General features: G+C 43.3%; 1 protein-coding gene across 2 annotated transcripts in view; it reads left to right on the forward strand.

Moving 5' to 3' along the window:
* Sema5a (semaphorin 5A) overlaps nt 1-22669 on the forward strand; it is a 450631-nt gene that overhangs the window by 150294 nt on the left and 277668 nt on the right. For both annotated transcript variants that reach the window (XM_071612704.1, XM_027943895.3), the window contains exon 3: nt 16324-16521. In XM_071612704.1, coding sequence (XP_071468805.1) covers nt 16398-16521 — 124 coding nt within the window. In that variant the 5' untranslated portion in view covers nt 16324-16397. The remainder of the gene's footprint in view (nt 1-16323; nt 16522-22669) is intronic.

Consider the following 22669-nt stretch of genomic DNA (forward strand, 5'->3'; position numbering starts at 1 on the left):
TGGGAAGGGACAGTTTCTCCAGGATCAAGGCCCCAAATGTCTCAGCATCATGAATGACTGCATATATGGTCCAACTCTATATTGTGTACAACCAGAGAAATGAAAATTGTGCTCCATTTGTATTCAGTGAATTGAAATGCATTCTACTATTATATATACCACATTATTAACAAATTAAAAGCTAAAGAATGAAGAAAATACCCCTAATAAATATCTCTGATGATTTCCTTCAGAGAATGTTCTAGAGATAAAACCAGCTATGCAAAGTATTTGAATATTTTTACGCTTTTTTTTTTTTTTATGTATTTGAGTGTGTATGTCTGTGTGTTGATCAAGTCCAAACAGCCTGATCTTATTGAGCCACTGTAGCAACCACTGCCTGCCTCATGTTCCCTGGTCATTTAGACCATACCTGATTCTACAAGTTGGAAACAACTTTTTTTTCCCCAGACTTCTTACTTAGGTAGTTTTCTCCCACAGCATACCAATTTATTGTGATTCACGGGATTAGTTACTAAACTAGACAGATCTGTCTGTGCAAGGAGGGGCCATCAACTGTTGATGTCTGTGCTTGGGAGACATCTGACCTGCCAGAATGAGGTGTTTGTTCCTCAAAGCACAGCCCCATCATGTCCAGTTTCATCTCGTGGTTAATGAGCTGCTCCTTGTGTTCTGTGGTCGCGACCAGGGGAGCTGCAGGCACTTTCCTGAGCAGCAAGATGAAGCCTCACGTTTTGCCTCTGACACACGGTGTTAAGGTGCATCACCTTCGTCTACTCAGGCAGCTGGAAATACATCCTGTTGCCTAGAGTACAAATAAACGTGTGCACTGCTTTTCCAGTAACAATGAATTCGCAGGTGCTATTTACCAACTAAAGTGACAGCTTGAGGCCCAGGGTGCAGTACAGCCATGGCCACATCAACAGGGAGTGCTTGTCAGTGCCTGAGCCTCAGCCTGTCTTCCTGGGATCAGCCAGAGCTTTGCATAATACAGTTTATCTGACAAGGCTGATGAAACCAATTTCATTTCCTCCAGTGCAAGAGAAGTTTCTCTGCAGGTAAAGTGAATCCTGTGACTAAGGACAGAGAAGTTCTGATTTTGGAAATGTCTGCCACTAACTCAGATTCTTCCAGTCTGCCATATAGTCCTTCCCCTGCCTCTGAATGGGAATGATGGGCATTTCCTGTTAGGTGTGGGAGACACCATGACAGGTGGCTTCTGCTCTATCAGAGTTGGAACTTTCAAGTCATCCTTTCTTCAAACTGCTCTGCTTTCTCTTCCTTCCCACAGCCACCATTCTTTCCATTACTTTCAATTCTCTATAGTCGAGCCTGAGTTGAAACTGAGTATCGACTTCAAATTGTCTCATTAGTTAATCCACAAAATTTAATTTCTCCTCCCTGACTTATTTAAAAAGTAAATGTTTTTACTTGCTTTAAATTACAAAATCAATTAATATTTGCTGAAAATTCAAACAACATAGAAGAATATTTTAAAAAGTAACTCCTGCTACCGAGGAGTAACCATGATTTCCTTTGTAGCTATAGGCATAAAACAGAAATCATTTATTTAGTTTATTTCTGTCAAAAATTGGATTTTTCTTTCTCTATCTCTCTGTAGATAAATAAATGTCTGCATTTTGTTTTCACTCAGTGTCATTATTGGATTTATATGTCAGAAAATAGAATTTTACTACATTGGTTTTATAAGCTGCATAATATTTAATAGTATGGATGTGCCATAATTCATTTGATCTCATTACTTATTACTTTGGTCTTTTCATTTCAAATAAGCAAATGTGTTTGCTGCCCCGATTGTCAGTAAATTCTACTGTGACACTTTATTGCATTTCTTTGCCTCAAATGTGCACTTTTTATTTCCAGTCTTTGACAGAATTTCGCACTTCTGAAGCTCTCCGGTTCCACAGCCTCTTCCCATGTTGGCTTGCTGCATCCTTCTGCTCTTCATTATTGGTTGGTTGATTCTTTCAGCAGATATTGGACGCTTTCTCTGTGCAGGGGACTGTTGTGGGCAGTGGGAGGTCATAGTAACGAGTGGCGCACAGTTCTCGTGCCCTGTCCTACCAAGCAGTAGGGATTCTAGATCACCAGCCAGGCCACCCTCGTAGCCGTCCACGACCACAGAGACAAAGTGTGTCCTCAGCTGGATCAGAGAGGTATCCATTCTCTTGCTGGACACTTGGTCCCCACTTAGGGGAACCTGGTTGCTGATCTGGACCTCAGTAGTTGGATAGTGTCTAACGCAGATGTGGGCGGTGTGTTCCAGGCAGAAGGGACGGCCTGGTCCTGTGAGGCTGAGTGTGCTCTCCCCTCCTCAGTGTGGCCTGTTCATGGGAAATACCTCTGTTGTTCACACAACATTCACTCACTTTCCTGTTAGCACTAATGTGATATTGCGTTGTTCATTCATTTCCCCACCTTTTAAATATAGTTTTATCAATTTCAAAACATTGTTTAGTTGTGCTTGCTTTTTATTGGCAATCAGATGGATTTGCTATTATTATATATTATTCTTGATTTTCTTCTCGATTTTATGATTTTGATTTTATTTATGTTGCATGGAGCTATTGTCCATTCATTTCCACTGTGATATAGTATACCATGAAAATTTCTGTGTTCTCAATGGACACCTGCAGAATTTCTAGGTGGTTTTTGTTTGTTTGTTTGTTTTGCTATTTTGATTAGTCATGATACACATGTTCTTTTAAACATTTCCTAGGCAGATGTGGAGTTTTCCTACCAGAAAGGAAGTACACTGTCACTGTTGCTATTAAACATCAAACTGTTTTTATTGCCTTTTTTTTTTTTTAGGGTAGTACCAATTTGATTGCTAGAGATTAATTTCCTACAAGACTTACAAAGCATTTTTTCTTCTTAGTTCTTATTTACTTCTTTAGTGCTTCCTAAGTGCCTGAAAAACCTCAGTTCTTTAAAATTAACTTGTATACCTTTAAGCTACAATTTTTATCTCTGTACTACAGGTGATGGAAACTGAGGTATAAGGATAACAGTGGAGATACAATCTGGACCCAGTACTGTGGACCCAAGTCTGCGCTCTGCCTCTCTGTGTGCATGGCCCCTGGGCTGTTGCAGTGTGGGCGGGCAGGATGAGCTTTGCAGACTGAGGAGTATCAGGATGCTGCTCCATGGATTGTTTAGAGACCACTTGCAAAACAGATGCAATCTGTCATGCCTTTTTCTGAATTTATATTTAGAAATTGTCTCTTTCTCGTATTTCCATGAACCTACCCACCACCTTTTAGTATTTTGAAACACAGAATAAAAACACTTGGGCTTTGCTTTTCAACTATGACGACCTTTATTGTAATGTCCTTAGTGACCTTTCCACATTCCAGGCTAACAAACTGAAAAACAAGATCCCATATGTCCCCAACATGTGTGCCTGTCATAGTCTCACATTATCTGCTAATCATTAGATGCTTTTGTGGCAGCTAATCCAAGGTCTCTATTGACTCATTCTTGTCTCTGAGGTGTACTGTGAACCAACTTGTAGTTTTCCATACGAGCCCTTTTGAAATCCTCCCATAAATGCTTCTCAGCAGCAGAAATGAAGTGGACAAATGCTTCGCCTTTATCTGGTAGGAAGCATGTAGGACTTGACAAAGAAGTTATCTAAAACCTGGACAAAGACCATCTTGATTTCTGTCCCCTGAATGCCTACCTAGTTCATCAGTTCTTAATACTTAGGTGCGTTAGGCTACACATGGAGCCCTGGGGTCACCAGAGAACAAAGTCCAGTTTCAGATCTCCAGTTATTTATATACTAGTAGGTTAAAGAGGACACAAGCAAAAACCCAATTGATTATCATAACCTGAATCCTGCAATTGTTCCCATTCAAGCTTCTCTGCCCTACATTATTCATGTGACAGGGGACAAAAGCCCCCACAGACATTTTGCTGTCCTTGACCTAGCCAGTGTGCTCCGTCCTGCTCTCACCACTTGGGCTCCCAGCCTCATTTGCCTTCCTCCCCCATTTGCCTATGAGATACTTTTATGTATTCATTGCTTATCTTGATATTTAAGGTAAAAATGTAATATGTTGATACATGCACACACACTAAAGGGTGAAATTGAGGGGACCCCTTATTTTAATGAATCTCATATTACAGGTTGTAAAAAGTAAACAAAGAAATAAAAAAACTCCACAAATCCACAGATAATCAATTGATCCATTTCACATAGTTTTAATGCTACAAAGAAGAGAAAATCTTAGAATCTGACAGGAGTACAAGGAGGGTGCTCAAGCTGGCCTGACTGGGGAGACTTTTCTGGGGAGGTGACATTTGAGTGAAACCTGGGATTGTAGGAAGGAGGCACCCTGGGAGGACCTAGGAGAATGTCTAAGCCCTGAGGACCTTCTAGTGCAGTCCTGAGCTCCATGGGTCTTAAGGCCGGAAGGCAAGGTGTACGTGTGCCCAGGTGTGTGTGTGCTCAGGTGTGTGTGTCTGCTTGTGAGTACGTGTGTGGCTGGTGGAGGGTGAACGAGAAACAGTGCAGGAATAAGGAGGCTGGCCAAGGGGAGGGCTTGGGGGGTCAGGGAGGGGCATTTTTGGGGAGGTTTCCACCCTGTTGGAGGGTTTCAATCCATTTTAAATCACTTAAATTAGTTCTTCACTAAGATTATTCTGGTTGCAGTAGAGACCTTGGACTTTGGGGGGCAAAGAGTGAAATGTGCCAAGAACAAACAGAAAGGCTTCTGCTACGTCCAGGTGGGAGGAAGGGGGCTGGTGGTAAGCATGGAGCAGTGGGGGTGAGTGAGGGGGACAGTGTGATACACATAGGTTGAGGAGGCCATGACAGGTTTTACGGATGGTTTAGAGTGTCATGTGGGAAAATCAGAGAAATCAAAAATGATTGTGCTATGATGCAGGGGTGGGGACTTAGGCGGGAAGGGGGATGTTAGTTTGGAGGTGAGGGAATGGTTGAAAGTTGCTGTTTCACGTGCAGATTGGGACTCAAGTGTGAATTTATATTTATTATTTAAAAGACATAATTCAGTCATGGGACGAGTGAGACCCTCCTTCAGAAAGAGTGTGTTTAGAATTGACAGAGGTGGACACATGACACTGAAGGGCTCTTGAAGAAGTCTACTCTTTCAGTCTTTGCTGGATTAAATCTTGGTCAATGCGATCTGTGGCTCCAGGACTGGGAAATGAGGCTGCAGCCAGCTAGTGAAATTCCTGTCCCCAAAGCAACACATATTCTGGCCCGTGGAGAAGTCAGCTGGTAGAAACAGAAATTGATCATCTGCTTATTTCTTCAGCTGGATGAACCATTTGTTTAGCAGCCACCTCCCAATTCCTGGTCAATCGATGTTCGGTATAGAAATGAAGGATGTACTTTGAAGAGGGCAAGATGGCCCTGGTTTTTGGTACCCATTGATGGTTGTATTTCTTTTATTTAACATGGGACTTCCTCAAATCTTGCCTCCATATCTGCAAAACAGAGAGGAATGATAGTATATATGTCATAAGTATATTTCAAGAAAATAAATGAGTGAATATTACTTATAATCTATTTTGCAATCTTTTATTTTATTCTGTAGTGAGTGCAAGTATTGACTTTAAGCCTCAAAAACTTTCATTTCACCATAGATTTCTTCTTGTTTTTACCATACTTTAAAAAAAAATATTATTGCTCTTGAGGACTGAATTTTTGAATTTAAAGACCAAAGACCGTGACAAATTTAATGAATTCAAATGTATTAACTTTTCCATGTCTGGTACCTCGGGTCTAAAGGGTATCACCAGAGACACACAGTGGTGTTCCCAGGTGAAATCTGAAAGCACCAGATCGGGGGCTTTTTCACTGAACAGTCTGGGTTTTCTGAGTTTATTTTCAATCTGTTATCTGTAAGTTTACCTGATAATGTTTCAAGATATATATATTTCAACCTAGGATAATTAATTTAATAAATTTATTTCTGCTGTGAATTGTACCCTCCTCTTTTCACGTCTCTTGTTGCTTCACACATTCCCAGTGAACTATGAGCCCTGGAGTAACTGCCCGGACTCTCAGGGTTGCTAGCTGTGGTTTTGTCCTCTGCTTTCATGGCTTCAGGCCCAGGAGACCTTCTTTTTAGCTTGTCTGCCTATAATAATCCCTTCATCTCTTTGACCATTAATTGGAAAATTATGACATTTAGAAAGGACATTTCTCAAAACCATGGGAATTCATGTATTTGGACCAGATGTTAAGAGAATTTTAATGGAGTGAGAAAACATCTGCGACCATGAATGGCAGAATGGCAGGAGAAGAGGGAACGTGGATGACATTTGAATGAAGGCATGTGCGTTGTAAGGAAGGTAGAGAGATGTGGGCAGATTTGCATTCTTTTCTCCGTTATTTGATTCTCATGTGTCAATTGTCTGTCTGTGTCATGGCCAGCACTGTTCAGGGACTTGCACTCTCAGCCTATTTAGAATGAAACACGTATACAGGTAATTGTAGTTGAGGGTTCTGATGAATGTAGTAGAAATGAGTGTCAGTGAACCTTGGGGCCAGGTGGGGAAGGGAGAAAAGTGGAAGAAAAGTCAGAGCGGACTTCTCAGAAGTGATAATTCAGGGTTAGTACTTAAGGGTGACGCAGCGTTACCCACATAAGCAACTCAGATTGCAAAGGTTCAAAGCAGAGGGGCTTGGCCGGGGTGCCGAGGAGGCCGTGCATTCTGCCTGTAGATAAGAGAAGAGTTGTCCAGCAGGAGGGGAAAGGTTGGGAAAGGTGAAGGAGGGGAAATGGTGAAGGAGTCCTTTGGTTGTGAGTTGGACACGTGAATCATGGTATAAGGCAGCTATGAAAGGCAGTAGGCATGAAGGAGACCTGGTGAAGACATAAGGTCCACAGTGTAACAGGTGCCTCTGGCTTATTTTCTTGAAAACATCTATTTGGATTTTGAATTTATGAGTCCAGATTATGTATAGAGGTCTAGAAGAGGGTTCTAGATTTGGGAGTCACTGGTTTTTTAGGAAATAGGTAAAAATCACATGTGTTTGAAGAGTAGGCTTCAGAGAGTATGCTGATTGAGAAATAAATGAAGGTTCAGAAGAGGCTGGGGTGTGCCATCATTTAGAAGGGAGGCTGAGAAATGAGAGTTTTGGATGTGGTAGGAATATAGGGAGCGTGGGGTATTGCAGGAACCAGAGAAGGGAGAGTTTCGGGAGGTAGTCAGGAGAAAGGGGAGTGGTTACCAACACCATGAAGAGTCTAGGTGCATCAACCCACTGATTTTGGCAGTCAAGACTTGAGCAGTGATATTGGCAGAGTGATAAGCATGGCAGGGTGTACTCTTTTTTGTCCAACATGGCATCCTGCACTAGGACAGGGGGTAGCAGTTTCACACCAGGAGAGTCACTTGTAACTAGATTATCTGATTGTGTCCATGAGTTTCCTGCCTTGAGAAGACGTTTCTATGTAAATGCTTCAGAAATGGTCCACATAGTTATGTTGCCTCTAAGGCCTCATTATTTAAGTACTTTTCCCCTCATTCCTTCTTGGCTAACTCTTGTTGGTTTAGCCAACACAGAAGTAGATTGAATGAACTTTCGCTTAGTTTTAAAACCTGCTGACAGATAAAATTAATATTGCCTCTGTGTAAATAATAATTTTATCTAATGGACTTCATTTATTTTTATCGTTCCTCTAGGCGATCTGGAGCTAAACAAGGGGAAGAAGGCAAAAGTGTAATAGCAATTCTCTTTGAAGGGAGATATAAAATAAGGTCACTGGAGCTGAACCATTATTGAAATGTATAAAATAGCTTAATGTTTGCTTTTTTTCCCATTTTATACCATGAGGTCATTTTATATGGTCATAAAATTTCATCTCATCTGAGTTCAGATATGATGAAAATCTTTGGGAACCAAAGCCGACTTCAGTTACCTGAAAGTGGCAACCAGCCATTCTTTTTAAGGGTGATCAGTGTTTTCATTAGCACCTTCCTAAAAACGTTTTACTAATTCATTTTTGATAGACTTCTCTTTGCTGAAACTTGGAAATTAAAGTACCTGCATTAAAGTGATATTAAAAGACCTATTTTTTTTAAAAAAATATGTACATAAAAGTTGAAAATGCAATATGACTGTTGATCATCCTGATTCTCCTTATAGATTCAATATAATGAGAAATTTAATTTTATTGTGTTTTCCCAAGAATAAAGCTTTTGGTTATTGTTGTTGAAAAATATTACAAGACTCTACTTGATTGAGCACTGTGCATTAACTTAGCTTTATTATTATATTGATTTTTTAGGTCACCCCGAATCTTTCTCAGTACTAAGAATATCAGATGCCACTGCAAGGAAAGTTGTGGGCTTATTGAATGCCATCCTTCCTACCCTGAGCACAGCATGGGCTATGAAGTCCCTGGATCATTTACTCTTGCTTTTTTGAACACCCTAACTTGACTCTCAGAAGTTATAGCTTCTGGCTTCTTTCTCTATTCTATTTCTTATTTCTCTGTTCTGGCTCATTCTCTATTCCTTCTTCTTCAAAGACTTTGTTCCTACTTAAATTTTGTATTTAACACGTGATCAGTCTTTGCTTGTTTGACAGCTATAAACTGTGACTGTCTGCACTGAGACCTTTGTAATTTTACTCCTTGCTCTTTAGTCTTAGAGTGCTGTACCCACAACGGCATCATTACAGAAACCCCCTGGGACAGTGCTTCTAGCTGCCTGCCCTTGGGTTCATCTCTTAGTGTTTACTCAGGAGGCATGGGTGGGTATTTTCCTGGGGCTGACTCAGGCCGTCTGATCTTGAGGTTGTCATGTGTGGTTTCACAAGCTTCTGCATAAGGCCAAGTTGTGCAATACCAAGAGCCAGGGGGCAGTAGGACCCATGCTGACATGGCCTGCCACTCCCACCTGATCTTTCATATGCTGTTTAATCTCCACTTGATCATCTAAGCCTTAGCTTTCTAAGTTACAAAGTGGGAAGATCTCGATGACTTTGACCTCTGCTTTTACTTCCCTAGTTCTGGGAGGCATTGACTCATTTTGTGTTTCATCTGTACCAAGGGACTAAGCCACTTCACAATGGGGCTTGCACAGTGGCAAGGGCAGGGTGATGAGGAACGCTAACTAGGATGTGGCTGTGTTGGTTCTGATTCAGTCGTGTGCCCGTTCAGCGTGTTGGAACACATGAACTTGGCAGTACAACCATGTGCTCCACATAGTTGCTTCCAGTACAAGGAGAAATCAACACTTAGAAACACAAAAGGTTATGTGACCACACCTGGCCACTCTGATGAGGATGTGGTGATGTGGCAGAGTGGAGTTGTTATTTAGGGTTTCTGGGAAGGAGCTGCCTTCCTGTGCTGGAGCGTGCAGCTGATAGTGAGTGGAGTTGGCAAAGGTCTGAACCATAAGTGGCCTGGGTGGAGGAGGGCTCACAGCATCAGCAGATGTGCAAAGGAGTGTGCAAGGCTTCCTCTGAGGCACCTGGCTAGGATGCAAGGGCTGAAGGGAGGCTCTGCAGTGTGCATGTGGGGATGCAGTTAGCAGGAGTGGGGTTTTGGTGAAAGGGCACAGTATTTTATTTGGAAAGCAGGGAAGGAATCTGAGGTCTTTGGAATAGTTCAGGCTATTTGCCTGACAGCAGCTGACAATTGCACTGCAGATCCTGGATCTAATGGCACCAGGTGTGCAGAGAATGGATTGGGAGGTCTGTGTGGATGGGAGGAGGATTCTTCAGTAGTTCTGCTGCCCTCAGTGTGAGCAGGGACCTAGTTTCTGGGTGAGCATTTCATCTGATCTTCTGGCACAAGGCCAAGAGATGGAACGATTGAAGGCAAATCAGATGTTTCCAGAGCTGTCCATCTTCATCTGCAATTCCTGGCCCTTTGGGTTTCTTGGGTGACAATAACCTGTAACTTTTCATAACTAAGAGGCCCACGTGCATTCATGGCCTCCTTCACTGACTTCAGCACTAAGGTACTAAGGTTGTTCCACTTGGGGCAGGCGTGGGGCAGGGTTCCTGGAGTCGTGGGCCACTTCACCGTCTGACTTCCTTGTCTTCTCAGTAATGAGTCCCGATGCCATCGTGCAGATGCTGGACCAAGCAGGGCTTTGTGCCTCTCTGAATTGTGCCAGCAGATCCAGCCACATCTGACTTTACCATGTGGCTCTCAAGCAGATCAGCTCACCCGAAAAGAAGTCCTTTTATTAATAACTGGTTGGACACTGTTCCCTAAGAAAAGCTCCTTGTGTGAGCTTTCATTCTTTGGATTTCTTTTTTTTACCTGACAGCATTTTTATTTTCTAAAAGGAGCAGTTATTTTCTGTCCCCAAAGCCTATTCAATTGCAGTGTGGGTGTAGAAGGGAAATGTTATTTATTGCACAAACATTATATATAGAGTTCTGCTTAATTAGATCAAGCTTGTAGAGCGATCCTCCCATATCAGGCAACTCAAAGGAAGCCTTCAGGGATTTTGATGTAGATGCTACAGAAATGCTTGGATTTTGTAGTCCAAATTGGCCATCTGTAACAAATCTTCATGCCAACAAGATTATTTATATTAACTCACCTAATATATTCTTAATTTTCCAGAGATGGTAGGATGACATTAGGAAGACTTACTGAAATTTATTTTTTGATAAATTTCTCAAGTGCAGCAAATAGTTATAATTAACTAGACTTGAAAATTTTGCTGAAACAACTCAATAGCAATTCAGTTGGGTGATTTATATAAGCATATTTTGAATAATCTTTGAAAGTGATGATAGCTTAATTTTCAAAGAGACACAGATATGTTGATACATATAAATCAGAGGTTCCCAATAAGGGGTAATTTGGCAATGTCTGGAGACCTTTTTAGCTGGCAAAAAGCAGTGGAGTGCTCATGGCATCATTAAGCCCGGGATGCCTCTACCTGCACAGAACAGCCCCAGAGCTAAGATTATCCTGCTGCCGTCAACCGTGCTGAGACTGAGCTCCCAGTTCCTGGTATGAACCCCCCCCCCCCCAGGGAAAAGCTCATGCTCCTGGGGAAGGTGAGCTGCAGGTGGGGGGAGCTGCCCCCAGAGCGGAGCCTAGGCCAAGCCAAGCCTGTCCAGGAGGTGGCCTTGCTGGTTGGTGCCCAGGAAAGCCCAGGTCTCTGCAGGAAGGCTTCCTGCCACCTGACCATGATGATAGTTCACAACACTTTTATTTTAGGAAACAAAACAAAATGTAACGTGTTATAGTCTGAAAATTATAAACCTCTAAAAATGACCTGTTCTCATTAGATGTGTGCCTCCCTGAGTTCACCAGGGCAAACGTGTAATTTCATCGCGTCACCGTCACACCCTGTGCTCCATTTTAGCTGTTTTTTTTTTTTTTCTTTTTTTGACATGACAGTTCCCTCTTCGTCACTTTCCAAAGCCTGAGGAGGGAAAGTTTCAGGCAATTGTTGTTATCTTTTTCTCTCTCCTTCATTCAGGAGGCCAAGATGTAAGGGCTTGTCCTTGGATAGGGTGGGTACCTTATTCTAAACAAAACGTGTTAGTCACTTTTTCTGACTCTGTGACCGAAATACCTGAAAAAACAACTTAGAGGAGGAAAGGTTTATTTTGGATTAGAGTTTCAGAGGTTCCATTTCATGCCTCTCTGCCTCCATTGCTTTGGGCCTGGGGTTAGGCAGAACATCATGGTGGAAGGGTGTGGTGGAGACGAGGCAGCTGGGAAGCAGAGGGGGTGGGGAGACAGGGAGGATCAGGGATAAGAAATGGTCTCCTAGGGCACCACCTCGGGACCTGCTTCCTGCCTACAGTCTACCACCTCCCAGTGGTCCATTCAGGTATCAGTGGATCAATCCACTCTAAGATCAGAGTCCTCACCATCCAGTCACTTCCCCAAAGCCCCACCTGTTGTTGCTACATTGAGGTTGAAACCTTCCACACATGATCTTTTGGGAGGCAGTCCAAATGCAAGTCACAGCACAAAGGAAGGTGGTCATTGCAAGAAGTTGTCTGTAGCTCATACCATAGTTCCTGCAATTTGGACCTTGAGTGTCCCCCAAGGCCCAGGGATGGAAGGCCTGGCATGACGGGAAGCTGGTGGGATGTTGAAGAGGTGGGGTGTTGTAGAAGGAAGTTAGGTTACTGGGGTGTGTCCTTGGGGGAGAAATTGGGATTCCGTCCCCTTCCGTCTCTTGGCTGTCATGAGGTGAATCGACCTCTTTTGCCACATGGTCCTACCATCATGTCACAGGTGCCTCAGGCCCACATAATGGAGCCAAGTGGCCGTGGACTGGAGTCTCTGAACCTATGAGCCAAGACAAACTTTCTCCCTTTTCAGTTGATTATCTCGGGTACTTTTTCACAGTAATGGAAATATGACTAACACCATCTTTGACAGAAGAGTATTTTCTCTTGGCTTAGACCTGGCACACTGAAAAATTGTGGGAAAGAATAAAGGATTTTCTCTAGCCTGTTATTGATTTTAGCTCAGCCTGGGAGGTCGAGACGGGCAGGGTTCCAATCCCCCTGGGTGTGCAGTGCCTCTTGGTGGGAGCCCATGTGTTAGTGACCTTCTGTGGGTGCCAGGCATGGGAGCAAGCAGTGGCCCCCACTTCCACAGAGGTGGTCACAGGGGCCTACTGAGGCTTGCTCCTGCTCCCACTTCATCATTGCAGTCACTCGCTTGTTTTAACCTGGGGCTGTGATAAGACTCCTGCTGCCTCTCAGCTGGGTTGCTCTGGGTACCCCGAACCTCCTTGGTCTTTAGTAGAAATGAATTATGTTTAAACCATAGCTATCTTAACATGAATCATTTAATGAAATTTCATATCTTAAGCCTTAAGTTGGGAGGATATGGAAAGATGGGTGGCATCATGCCTCTACCTCTGGGTGGCAGTTCCAGAGTGGCCTTCGATTTTGCAGAGCATAACAAGAGTGAAAATCTTTCTTTTTATTTTACAGCCAAGAGAAAACTGTTCTTATGCAGGTGCTTTTACCCAAGCCTTTTATCTGGGCTCTGGCTCCACTCCCTCTGCTTTCCTTTCCTGCTCTCCTTCTCAGTGGGTCTGGTTCCTGCAGAAGCCCAGCTCATGGCTTGGTTTTGCTTTGCGGCTGGTTGTTGGTTTGCTTCTTTGCACAACTCTAATAGTTGAATGCAGTTTCAATGGGAGCATTCTCGAGTCCCTTACTTTCTTCAGGTCTTTTTCTATTTACCCTGTGACTTAAACATGCATAGAGAGCTGTGTATGTAGTTAACACTCAATAAAAAGTGAACGAATTGGGACTCTAAACCCATCTGGACCTTCAGATCTTGTCATTTTTGTTGATGTTTACATGAAATTCAGTAACATTTTTATTCTTTTTGTTATTTATTTATTTTTTTCATTTATTTTGTGCTGGTGATTGAACCCAGGGCCTTGTACATGGTAAACATGAGCCCCACCACTGAACTCCATGCTCCGCCCCTCTGCCCTTTGACCCTTCCATTGTCACTTCCCACACCTTTTGAAAGCCCAGCTCCTCATGCTGTTGTGTTAGAAGTTCAAGTCAAGCATGGGTTGGGAAGGGGACATTCAAACCACTCCATTTCGTCTTCGCTATCCTAAAACTTTTACCTTTCCTAACTTTTACCTTTTAGAGATGACTTGATTTCATGTTCTCTGTCACCAACAACTAAGGGAGACACTCATGCTCTATTCCACATCCCTCCGCCTGTTCCTTCCTTGAGTTCGTGTTGTAAGGATTCTGGGTCTTGTCCTGCCGAGTCTGTTTCCTTCAAGCTGAACACTGACTCCATTGGCTGAGGCCAGTGACCTTTGCTCTGCCTCTTGTGATGCTGGTGACATATACCCTTGTTTTAAACCTGTTACTTCCCTGCTCCAATCTCACTTGACCTTCATGGTGCCACCCTTCCGTGTTCGCCTGTCTCTGTTCTCTTTTGTCATCTTCGTGTGGTCACTTTTATGATGGCTTCCTCTTACACAAAGCACTCTACCCCACCCCATGCTTCCTCTTTGGTGAGCATCAACCAAATTTATGATTTCAACCATGCTAAATGTGGCCCGTTATCTCGGAATTGTTTCTCTCAGAGCACCCAATCTGGATTTCAGCACTTTACTGCATTTCCCTAAATATTCCTACAGCATCTTAAACCCAACATGTGCAAGACTAAATGATATTTTCTTCTAAACAAAATCTTTCTGTGCATCATCATATTTAAATGAATGGCAGTGTTGTCCTCAGAGACTCTTACATTATTCAGTTTGAGTCCATATCCATCTATGCCTCTCTGCTGTAGGTTTCTGAAATGTAGCAGATTAGAACCATGGCCATTTTACTATATTTTACATTTTTGGAGTCAGGAATTTGGCAGGTGTTTTAGTCTTTTTTTTTTTTTTTTTTTTGCCACTGTGGCTAAAAGATCTGACCAGAACACTTGTAGAGGAGGAAAAGTTTATTTAGGGGCTCATGATTTCAGAGGTCTCAATCCATAGACAGCAGGCTCCATTCCTTGAGGCTAATGGCAGAAGAGTGTGGCAGAGAGATGCAGCTTACATATTAACGAGGAAGCAGAGACTCCACTTGCCAGATATAAGTATATACCCTAAAGTCACGCCTCAATTCCCACCTCCTCCAGCCATGCCTTAGCAATTCTGTTACCATTCAGTTAATCCCCATCAGGGGATTAATCCACTCATTGCGTCAAGACTCTCACAACCCAATCATTTATCCTGAACCTTCTTGCATTGTCTCAGACACAAACTTTTGGGGGACATCTAAACCATACTAGCAGGGTTTGCTTGGATGATTCTTAATCTTGTGGTATTTACTAAAGTCATCTGGTGAGCTTCAGTCTGACTAATGTATTTGGTGACTTGGCAGGGATAACTGGGTCAGTGGGACTTGCCAACCAGATCACCTGTGGTCTCTCAGGCATGGCAGTCTCAGGGTCGCAGGACTTCTGGCATGGTGTCTTAGTCCTCCAGAGGAGGCGCTTCAAGAGACAGGAAGTAGAAACCGCCAACCTGAGTTTGGAAATTAGCACCCCACCACTTCTGTTGTGCTCAGACATTGAGCAAAGCCATCATAGAAACACCCCATTCAGTGGAGGGAGCCTAGACTGCCTCTGGGTGGGAGGGAAGTCAGAGTATGTGTCCATCTTTAATTTGCTCTTCTTGCTTTTACCACCACGTCTATCATCTGCTCTGTGTCTTAACTTTTTATTCACATTGACAACACCTGAAGGCACAGCTGCATTTATTTATTTTCTGAACAACTGCAGTAGCTTCCAATTCACCTCTGCGCCTCTGTACTCTCCCTGAAGCAGTTTCCCAAGTCCACTGCAGTGAGGATGATCTTACCTAGGTGGGTTCCAGCACTAATACCCTGTGGTAGCTTGTCCTCTATGAATGAAGACATCATAGCTAATGTAGTTTGCTTTCCAAACCTGAACCTGCTCCTGAAGCGCCTCCTCTGCTCCCTTTGTACTCCCTGGTCTGGATGAGCCCCGTGCAACATTCCAAAGGCACTGCATCCTCCTTCTGTCCTCTCCAGTGTGCCTTTGACTCCCTTCCTTGGCATGGAATGGACTTTTGGAAATCCTCTTCATCCTTCAGGATTATACTCACATATGAACTGCTCCATGGACCTGTCCTTTACCTCTCTAAATAGCAGGAGTACTCTTCTTTAACTCCTGTAACACTCCAGGTAGGGTGACTGTTCTGTGTTATGAGCGTTTCTTATTTTGAAGCTTGTTAATCGTTTAAACTGCCAAGAATTTTTAAATGCTCTCAACCCCAATGTAATACCTTCATTTGACCCAATAGGTTCTCAGTTAGTTTAAGATTCCATCTCTAGCCAGAATATTTCTAGGCAGATCATCTATTAAAGGATATATGTATCAAATATGGCATTATGAGTGTTTTGGGTAGGGTAATCTTAATCAGGTTATTTGTGAAGAATAATGGTTGTAAGGTTATTAAATAGAATGTTTGAATATTAAAAAAAAAGGAATGAGCAAGAATTTTTAAGGTTTCCACATAGAGCTTTAAGTTTGCCCAAGGGAGTGGTGACAAATTTCCAAGGTAAATCCAGTGGATGGTCACAACTGTTCAATTGGCAGTGCTTGGAAGTGACTGTGGTACTCAGTGGAGCTTAAAACTTGGGTTATCGCATGAAATTAGAGAGAAGTCTGCATACACACACACACACACACACAATCTGAAATATCACCGAGGAACAGACTCTGCCTGAGGTATCTAGGGCCTCTTGTCTCCACAAATCATAAACTTAAAGTTAAGAAAACCTGAACTCACATTCACCAGTTGTTCTCCTCTGTGTTCCAGGCACCTTTCACACATGAGGGAGGCACGAGCTTCATAGAAGGCAAGCACCTAGCGTCAAAGACCCCCTGCCCACCATGAAGGGTGCCTGCGCCATTGCATGGCTGTTCTCAAGCTTGGGTATGTGCAGACTCGTGCAGCCGGAAGCGCAGGATGCTGCCCAGTGCGAGAGAGCTGAGCACCCCGTCATTTCCTACAAAGGTAAGCATGCCCCACCTGAGAAGTGACCGGCAAAATGTGGATTCCATTTCACTGACAGAGGATGATAGAGTAACTATTGCTCTACTGCCCCGTGGGTCTTGATTTGGACATTGTTTAAGATAAAGGCAACAATAAAATTCCTTCATTGCAAGAATTCCATAGCCAGAAACTGATCGCTACTTAGTGAAGGATCCCAGAAGAAATTTCTACCATGGGTAGCAAACTCCTCTATTACTTGAGGCTGCCTTCATTTACAGATGCTGCAGGTCTCCTGGGAGCCAGAGGATGAAAGTGTAACCTATAAAAAGTACAGCAAAACCAACTAAAACAAAAAAGACTGATTGTTTGCATTTCCCAAAAAAAACTTAAAAAGTTACTGTAAAACTCACCCCTTGCCTCTAACATTGCCAGAGCCAAACTGATTCCCAACCTCAAGTTATCTCCATGGAAATCTAGGGCTAGTGAATTGGTCTGTAAAGCTACACATTTATTCTTAAATTCATTTGAATTTAGTGAGGGTCTTTTTATCCCAAACACTTGAAGCATTTAGGATGAAAAAAAATCAGTCTTTGCCCTGCATGCAGGGCTCTTACACTGACAGCCTAAGTCAGATACTATATTTTACTGATTCATTCAAAATAGCTTTGTATTTTGTTACTTCTTAAACTTTATACCTAAATTTCAAATATATATGAAAGTAGGGAGAATGGTCTAAGGAAAACCCAGCCCCACACTTACCAATTCATGGCTCATGTTTTTTTGTTTTGTTTTTATTTAAACCACCCCCCATGCTCCATCTACACTCATCAAATTACTTTTATGCTAGTTTAACAATTCTTATAATTTTTATTCATCATATTTCAGTTTAAAACCATTAAAGATAAGGACTTTATAATAACATTCCCCCTCCCCCCAAAAAAATCACCAAACAAAAGTAATTGAGTATAATCATCAGATATCTAGGGATCTTGAAAAGTCTTGAGGGCTAAAGAAGTCCTGATTGCTGATTTCTGTTTCTTCCTTTTTTTTTTTTTTTTTTAAAATAAAATCAGGATCAACATGAAGTCCATTAATTTCAACTTGTTAGTATATTTCTTGAGTCTCTTTTGCTGTTTTTTATTTGTTTGTTTGTTGTTGTTAGATGGTGGCCTTTCATCCCAGTGAATCCTCCTGAGATTGGGACCTGAATTCTTCTGACAGCATCCACGCTGTCTTTGAAGTCACTCATTTCTGGCTGCTGGGAGCATGAGGAGTACCCACAGCTAGGCTTTTAGTGGACAGTGCTAAGGAAAGGCGTTTTCCAAAATGCAATTACCATAAGCTCCTTCTGATACTTCCAATTCAACTCCAGGACTCTAGGTCCTTTCTTAGCCTCTTCCATTTCTCCCTTCTCCTCTTGTTTTTCACCCTTGCAGGGAATCCCAAGTGGGCAGGCCCCATGATTATCCCTGTACCCTTTCCACAGAACACGCTCTCTCATTTCAGAATAGGAGCTCAAAGCCACTCTAGTTGCTTTTGGTTATTGAAAAGCCTTTAAGATATTTTCTCTTCTTGGTCCTCAGGATGTATAGTTCATTGGGGAAATCTAGGAGACTTAATTATCTCTTTAAAATCATTTGAAATAATTTCCTTCTGTGTAGCTACACCACTAGTCCTAAGTCAGTTACTTTCTTTTGTTGAATTTTGCTTTTGATGTTTAAAAATCCTTCATGTTGACATTAAATTACTATGTAGTTTCAAGGTAAATTAATGAAATGTGAGTGTTTGGAGGGCTCTATCTTTGCTCCCTGTTTTCTTTTCCTTTAGTTACACTTTATGATTTATACTTCCTTTGTAATATAAACAAAGCAGTATATACAGCATTATGAATAAACATGTATTCAAATCTCTCAGATAAAAGGCAGCAGTTGTTCCTAGGGAGCATTTTGGACACAGCGATGCCTGCTGTTTACCATGCCCTGGTAGCACACAGGAATTGATACCCTTCTGTTTGTGGCCATGCCGCTGTCCACCATGGTGAGCCCTGATCTTCCCTACTCAGTGATGCTTAGGTTGTTTCCTGCCATGTGCCAGCACTGGTGTTGTTTTGGTGAACAGTGCTCCCCACAAGCATTTCTTCATGCAGAAGCAGGGTACTGTGGGAAGAGGTTCCAGGGTCTCTGGGTGATTGTGTAGAGCTTTGCAGAGGTCGCCCCCTTCCCTCTCATGAAGCTTGCCCCACCTTGTGTTCTCCCTGCCCTGCATGTTAGGATCCAGTCTGCTGCTGTCTTCCTTGTGGAGTGTGAGGTCAGACTTTGGGATTTGGGTCAGACCTATGATTCATAAGTGGCATTGTTATGGTTTAGATATACGATGTCCCCCAAAAGCTCATGTGTGAGATAATGCAAGAAAGTTTATGGTGAAATCATTGGGTTATAAAGGCCTTAGATGAATCAGTGCATTAATCCCCTGAAAGGGATTAACTGCCCAGTAACTGTAGGCAGGTCAGGTGTGGCTGGAGGGGCGGTCATTGAGGTGTGCCTTTGGGGGGTATATTTTGTCCCTGGTGAGTGGAGCTCTCTCTCTGCCTCCTGGTGGCCAGGCTCTGAGCTGCTTTCCTCTCCCCCATGCTGTTCTTCAGCTTCTTGGGCACAGAGCAATGGGACTGGCCACCTAGGGACTGAGACCTCTGGAACTGTGAGCCCCCAGATAAACTTTTCCTTCTCTAAAATTGTTCTTGTCCCATCTTTGGTTCACAGTGGGGAAAAATTGATTAAAACAGGTATCTCATTGTATTTTTAATTTGCATGTTTTTAATTTTGAGGGAATAGTCAATAAACATTCATTGGGTGTCTGTTAAGGAACAGGTCTGTGCTGAGTTTTGAGGTGATAAAGGCAAAGTCCCATAAAAAAAATGTCAGACTGTTATTAGGAGTGTGAGTAAAAAGGGCCACTGCATGACCTTCGGTCAGGTGTCTGCACTGGGTGCAGGGAGCTAGGGAGGAAGTAGCTAGGGAGCAGTAGCTCGGGTTGCAGGAGGGGCTCAGGAGGGTTTCCAGGAATGTTATGGTGTCTATGGAATCACGAGGGGAGAGGTACTCCAGGGAGAGGAAAGGGGCAAGTGATAAGCCCCATAGTTCAGGAAGGCAGCTTGCAGGTCCCAGCAGGCATCCTGTACAGAGTCATGGCTCCTTGGCTGAAGTTATTGGGGAGGAAGTAAAACGGAAGAGGCTCATATGGTTAGTGGGGACTTAATGGTGTCTGGCATTGTCAGGCATCTTGAAAAGGCCATGCTTTATTTGCGGGATGGCAAAATGGTAGCAGAGAAAGAAGAGCCCATTTCTAGGCTATGGCTGGATCATAGGGAGCAGGATGAGGAGCTGAGGCCAGTGTAGGGTAGCAGAAATGTCGAGAGTGAGTGGAGGTTAGAACCTGGAACAGGGTGTGGGTGGTTTAATGGGTGCAGCACTGAGGGTAGGAGGAGCTCTGAGTGTGATATGCACACTCATGCACCTTGACTGCATACAGAATCCATGAGAGAGGCAGATGTGAGGGATGTGGTAATTTTGGAATGAAAAGGCTGCCTTCCTTTGTGACTTTGGAAGGAATTGCCTAGTTGAGAGCAGCACTTTGGAACCAGGGAAGGAGAGCTTTCCATGAGAGAGGAGGCCATCAGATTACCCACTGATGCAGTGTTCCAGAGAAGGCAGAGTGGCACATCTGTGCTGGTTGGCTGAGACTTTCCAGGTTGTAACACTGAAAATCCTCTATGCCTGAAACTGGGACCCTTAGGTGCCCTTCCAGAAATTCTGCCAGTAATGGAGTGTTCTCCTTCTATGGTTACTGCAACAAATTACCAAAGATGATTGGCTTGAAACAAAAGCAATGTTCTCTCTCACACTTTTGGAAGTTAGTGATCCAAAATCAAGGTGTTGGGAGGGCCTTGCTCTCTCTGTAGGCTCTGGGGAAGAACCTTCCTCCTAGCTGCTTGTAGTTGTTAGCCACTCTTGGCTTTCCTTGGCTTGTAGGAGCATCATCCGATCGCCTGGTCTGTGGCTCTGTGTTCTCCCTGTATGTCTGAGTCTTTTTGTCTTCTCTTACAAGGTCACCTTTCAAACAATCTCATCTCAAATGATTCATCTACAAAGGCACTATTTCCAAGAAATGCCCCATTCACAGGAACCTGGAATTAACTTCTGTGGGAACACACTCCCACCCATAACATGATATTTATTAGAGTAGGTTTCAGGTGGTGCTAGCAAGAAGAAACCTGACAGTTGTGGATAAACAGAAGGTTAAAAAAAAAATTAGACACAAAGAGAGAGAAGTATTATCTCAGCCAGGCAGGGACATGAGAGCAAGAAACAGCTTTTAGAAAAAGCATTTTTAAATCATCCTTCATTGGCGATGACAAAGAGCCAGATGAAGGAAGGGGCTGAAGAGAGAGAGTGGAAGAGAGAATGGAGTAGGCAAAGTCTCTGAGCAGTGGGAGGGACGAGGATGCTGGGAACAGGTGAGGGGTTATCTATAAGAGGCAGACTCCACCCCCAGGGGAGAGGCCAGGGCACTCAGGATGCAGCTGTTAGTGGGTAGAGGGCGGGAAACTCTGAGTACTTCTGTCTTGGTGGAGGAGAAGGCAGCCATAGACCAAGAGTCTGAGGGTTCTAGGAAGGAAGCGCTTCTCTGAAGGAAGGATAAAACTGTTGATGAAAAGACACCAGAAGTTTCCTTTGAATGGTGGAAACCCAGACAGTCCTGGAAATAGCTTATGTTACTGCTCAGTAGGTGGCCACCGTTTACATGAAAACTTGAGAGAGTAGGCTGAAACACTGATAAGGAAGACCAAACCGAAGAACTGGAGGGTTTTGACTTTAAGGTCTTGGTTTCCACATGCATTTAAAATTGTCATGATTTAGTGTTATGCACCAGGGGCATTCTGCCCCAGAGCCTGCTAATGAGGTGGACGGCGCTGCATTGACCTCTTAATGCGCTGAGCACAGTTTGTCAACGTCTTGCTTCCATGTACCTGGCCAGGCAGAAGATGCTGCCTGGATCCTTTTTCCCCAGCCTCTATGAAATATTTGCCACCGTAGGCTCGTCCTGTCTAGAAGAGTTCATTGCTCAACACGCCTAACAGCTTGCTGTGTTTGCAAGGTTGTTCCCCTGACTGCGTGTTCTGGAATATTTATCCCTGACTGTGCAGTGGCTGCCAAAACACCCCCCACCCATTACCTATGCTCTATTCACACTTATGTCCTTGTCATTTGCCTAAATGTCTGTTCCAATAAACGGGGAAGAAATAGTGACCCGTCAGGCAGCATGTTTCCCAGTGTGCTTATGGAGTCTCATAACCATCTCTGAAATTAGTTTTAAATGTTTAATGTCTACTTAAGGCAATAGTGCCATATTCTGCTTTTGTTTGTTTATTGATTAAGGTTTACCCAGCATGTTGGCTATTTACAGAGTGTGCTTCAGTAATGGGAATTGGTTTATGGGGAGCAATTTCGTATTTCCAAAGACCACTGTCGGGGTGAGTCATGCCATACTCTGGCTCCCTTTGCCTTGAGTTTTAATATCATGACGAATTAGGAGGCCTTTCTTTAATGTCTTTGCTGGCACTGTTTACTATTAAAGTTCAAGACGACTCTTGCCTGCAGAATCAGGCAGGCCACTACCAATTTCCACTCCTGGGTCCCTGGGATCTTTATTTTTAACTCTTTGGTGTTGTGCAGGGTCTTTCTACATCTGGGCTCATTGGCTGGCCTGAGAATTGTGTCAGAATATACGGAAGAGCTATGAGGACTTTTGATAGAGAATTAGCGCTGAGGGAGCTGGATTCTGCTCCTGCCTGGGCCTCCCTGGGGCTGAACTGGGGAGTCCCCCATGGCCTTCTGCTGCCTTCCCCAGGGACCCTGGATCCAAAGAGTTGCCTTTGTTCCCACAGGTGCTCTTAGGCAATCGAAAGGGTTTTAAACTTGAGTTTTTATTCTGGTACCACAGTATGAATGAGTATTTTTAATGGACCCTTTATTTTTCTTTCAAATTGTGTCCTTATATTACATCATATTTATATGTGTGTTAGAATTGTTTTGTTGAATGTTGACAAGAAAGAGTAGCACACACTTTGTAGCTCTGTGTTGACACATCATCCTGTTCATTTGCAGGGGTC

This window comes from Marmota flaviventris, chromosome 5 (genome assembly GCF_047511675.1).
Source record: "Marmota flaviventris isolate mMarFla1 chromosome 5, mMarFla1.hap1, whole genome shotgun sequence".
Lineage (NCBI taxonomy): Eukaryota > Metazoa > Chordata > Mammalia > Rodentia > Sciuridae > Marmota > Marmota flaviventris.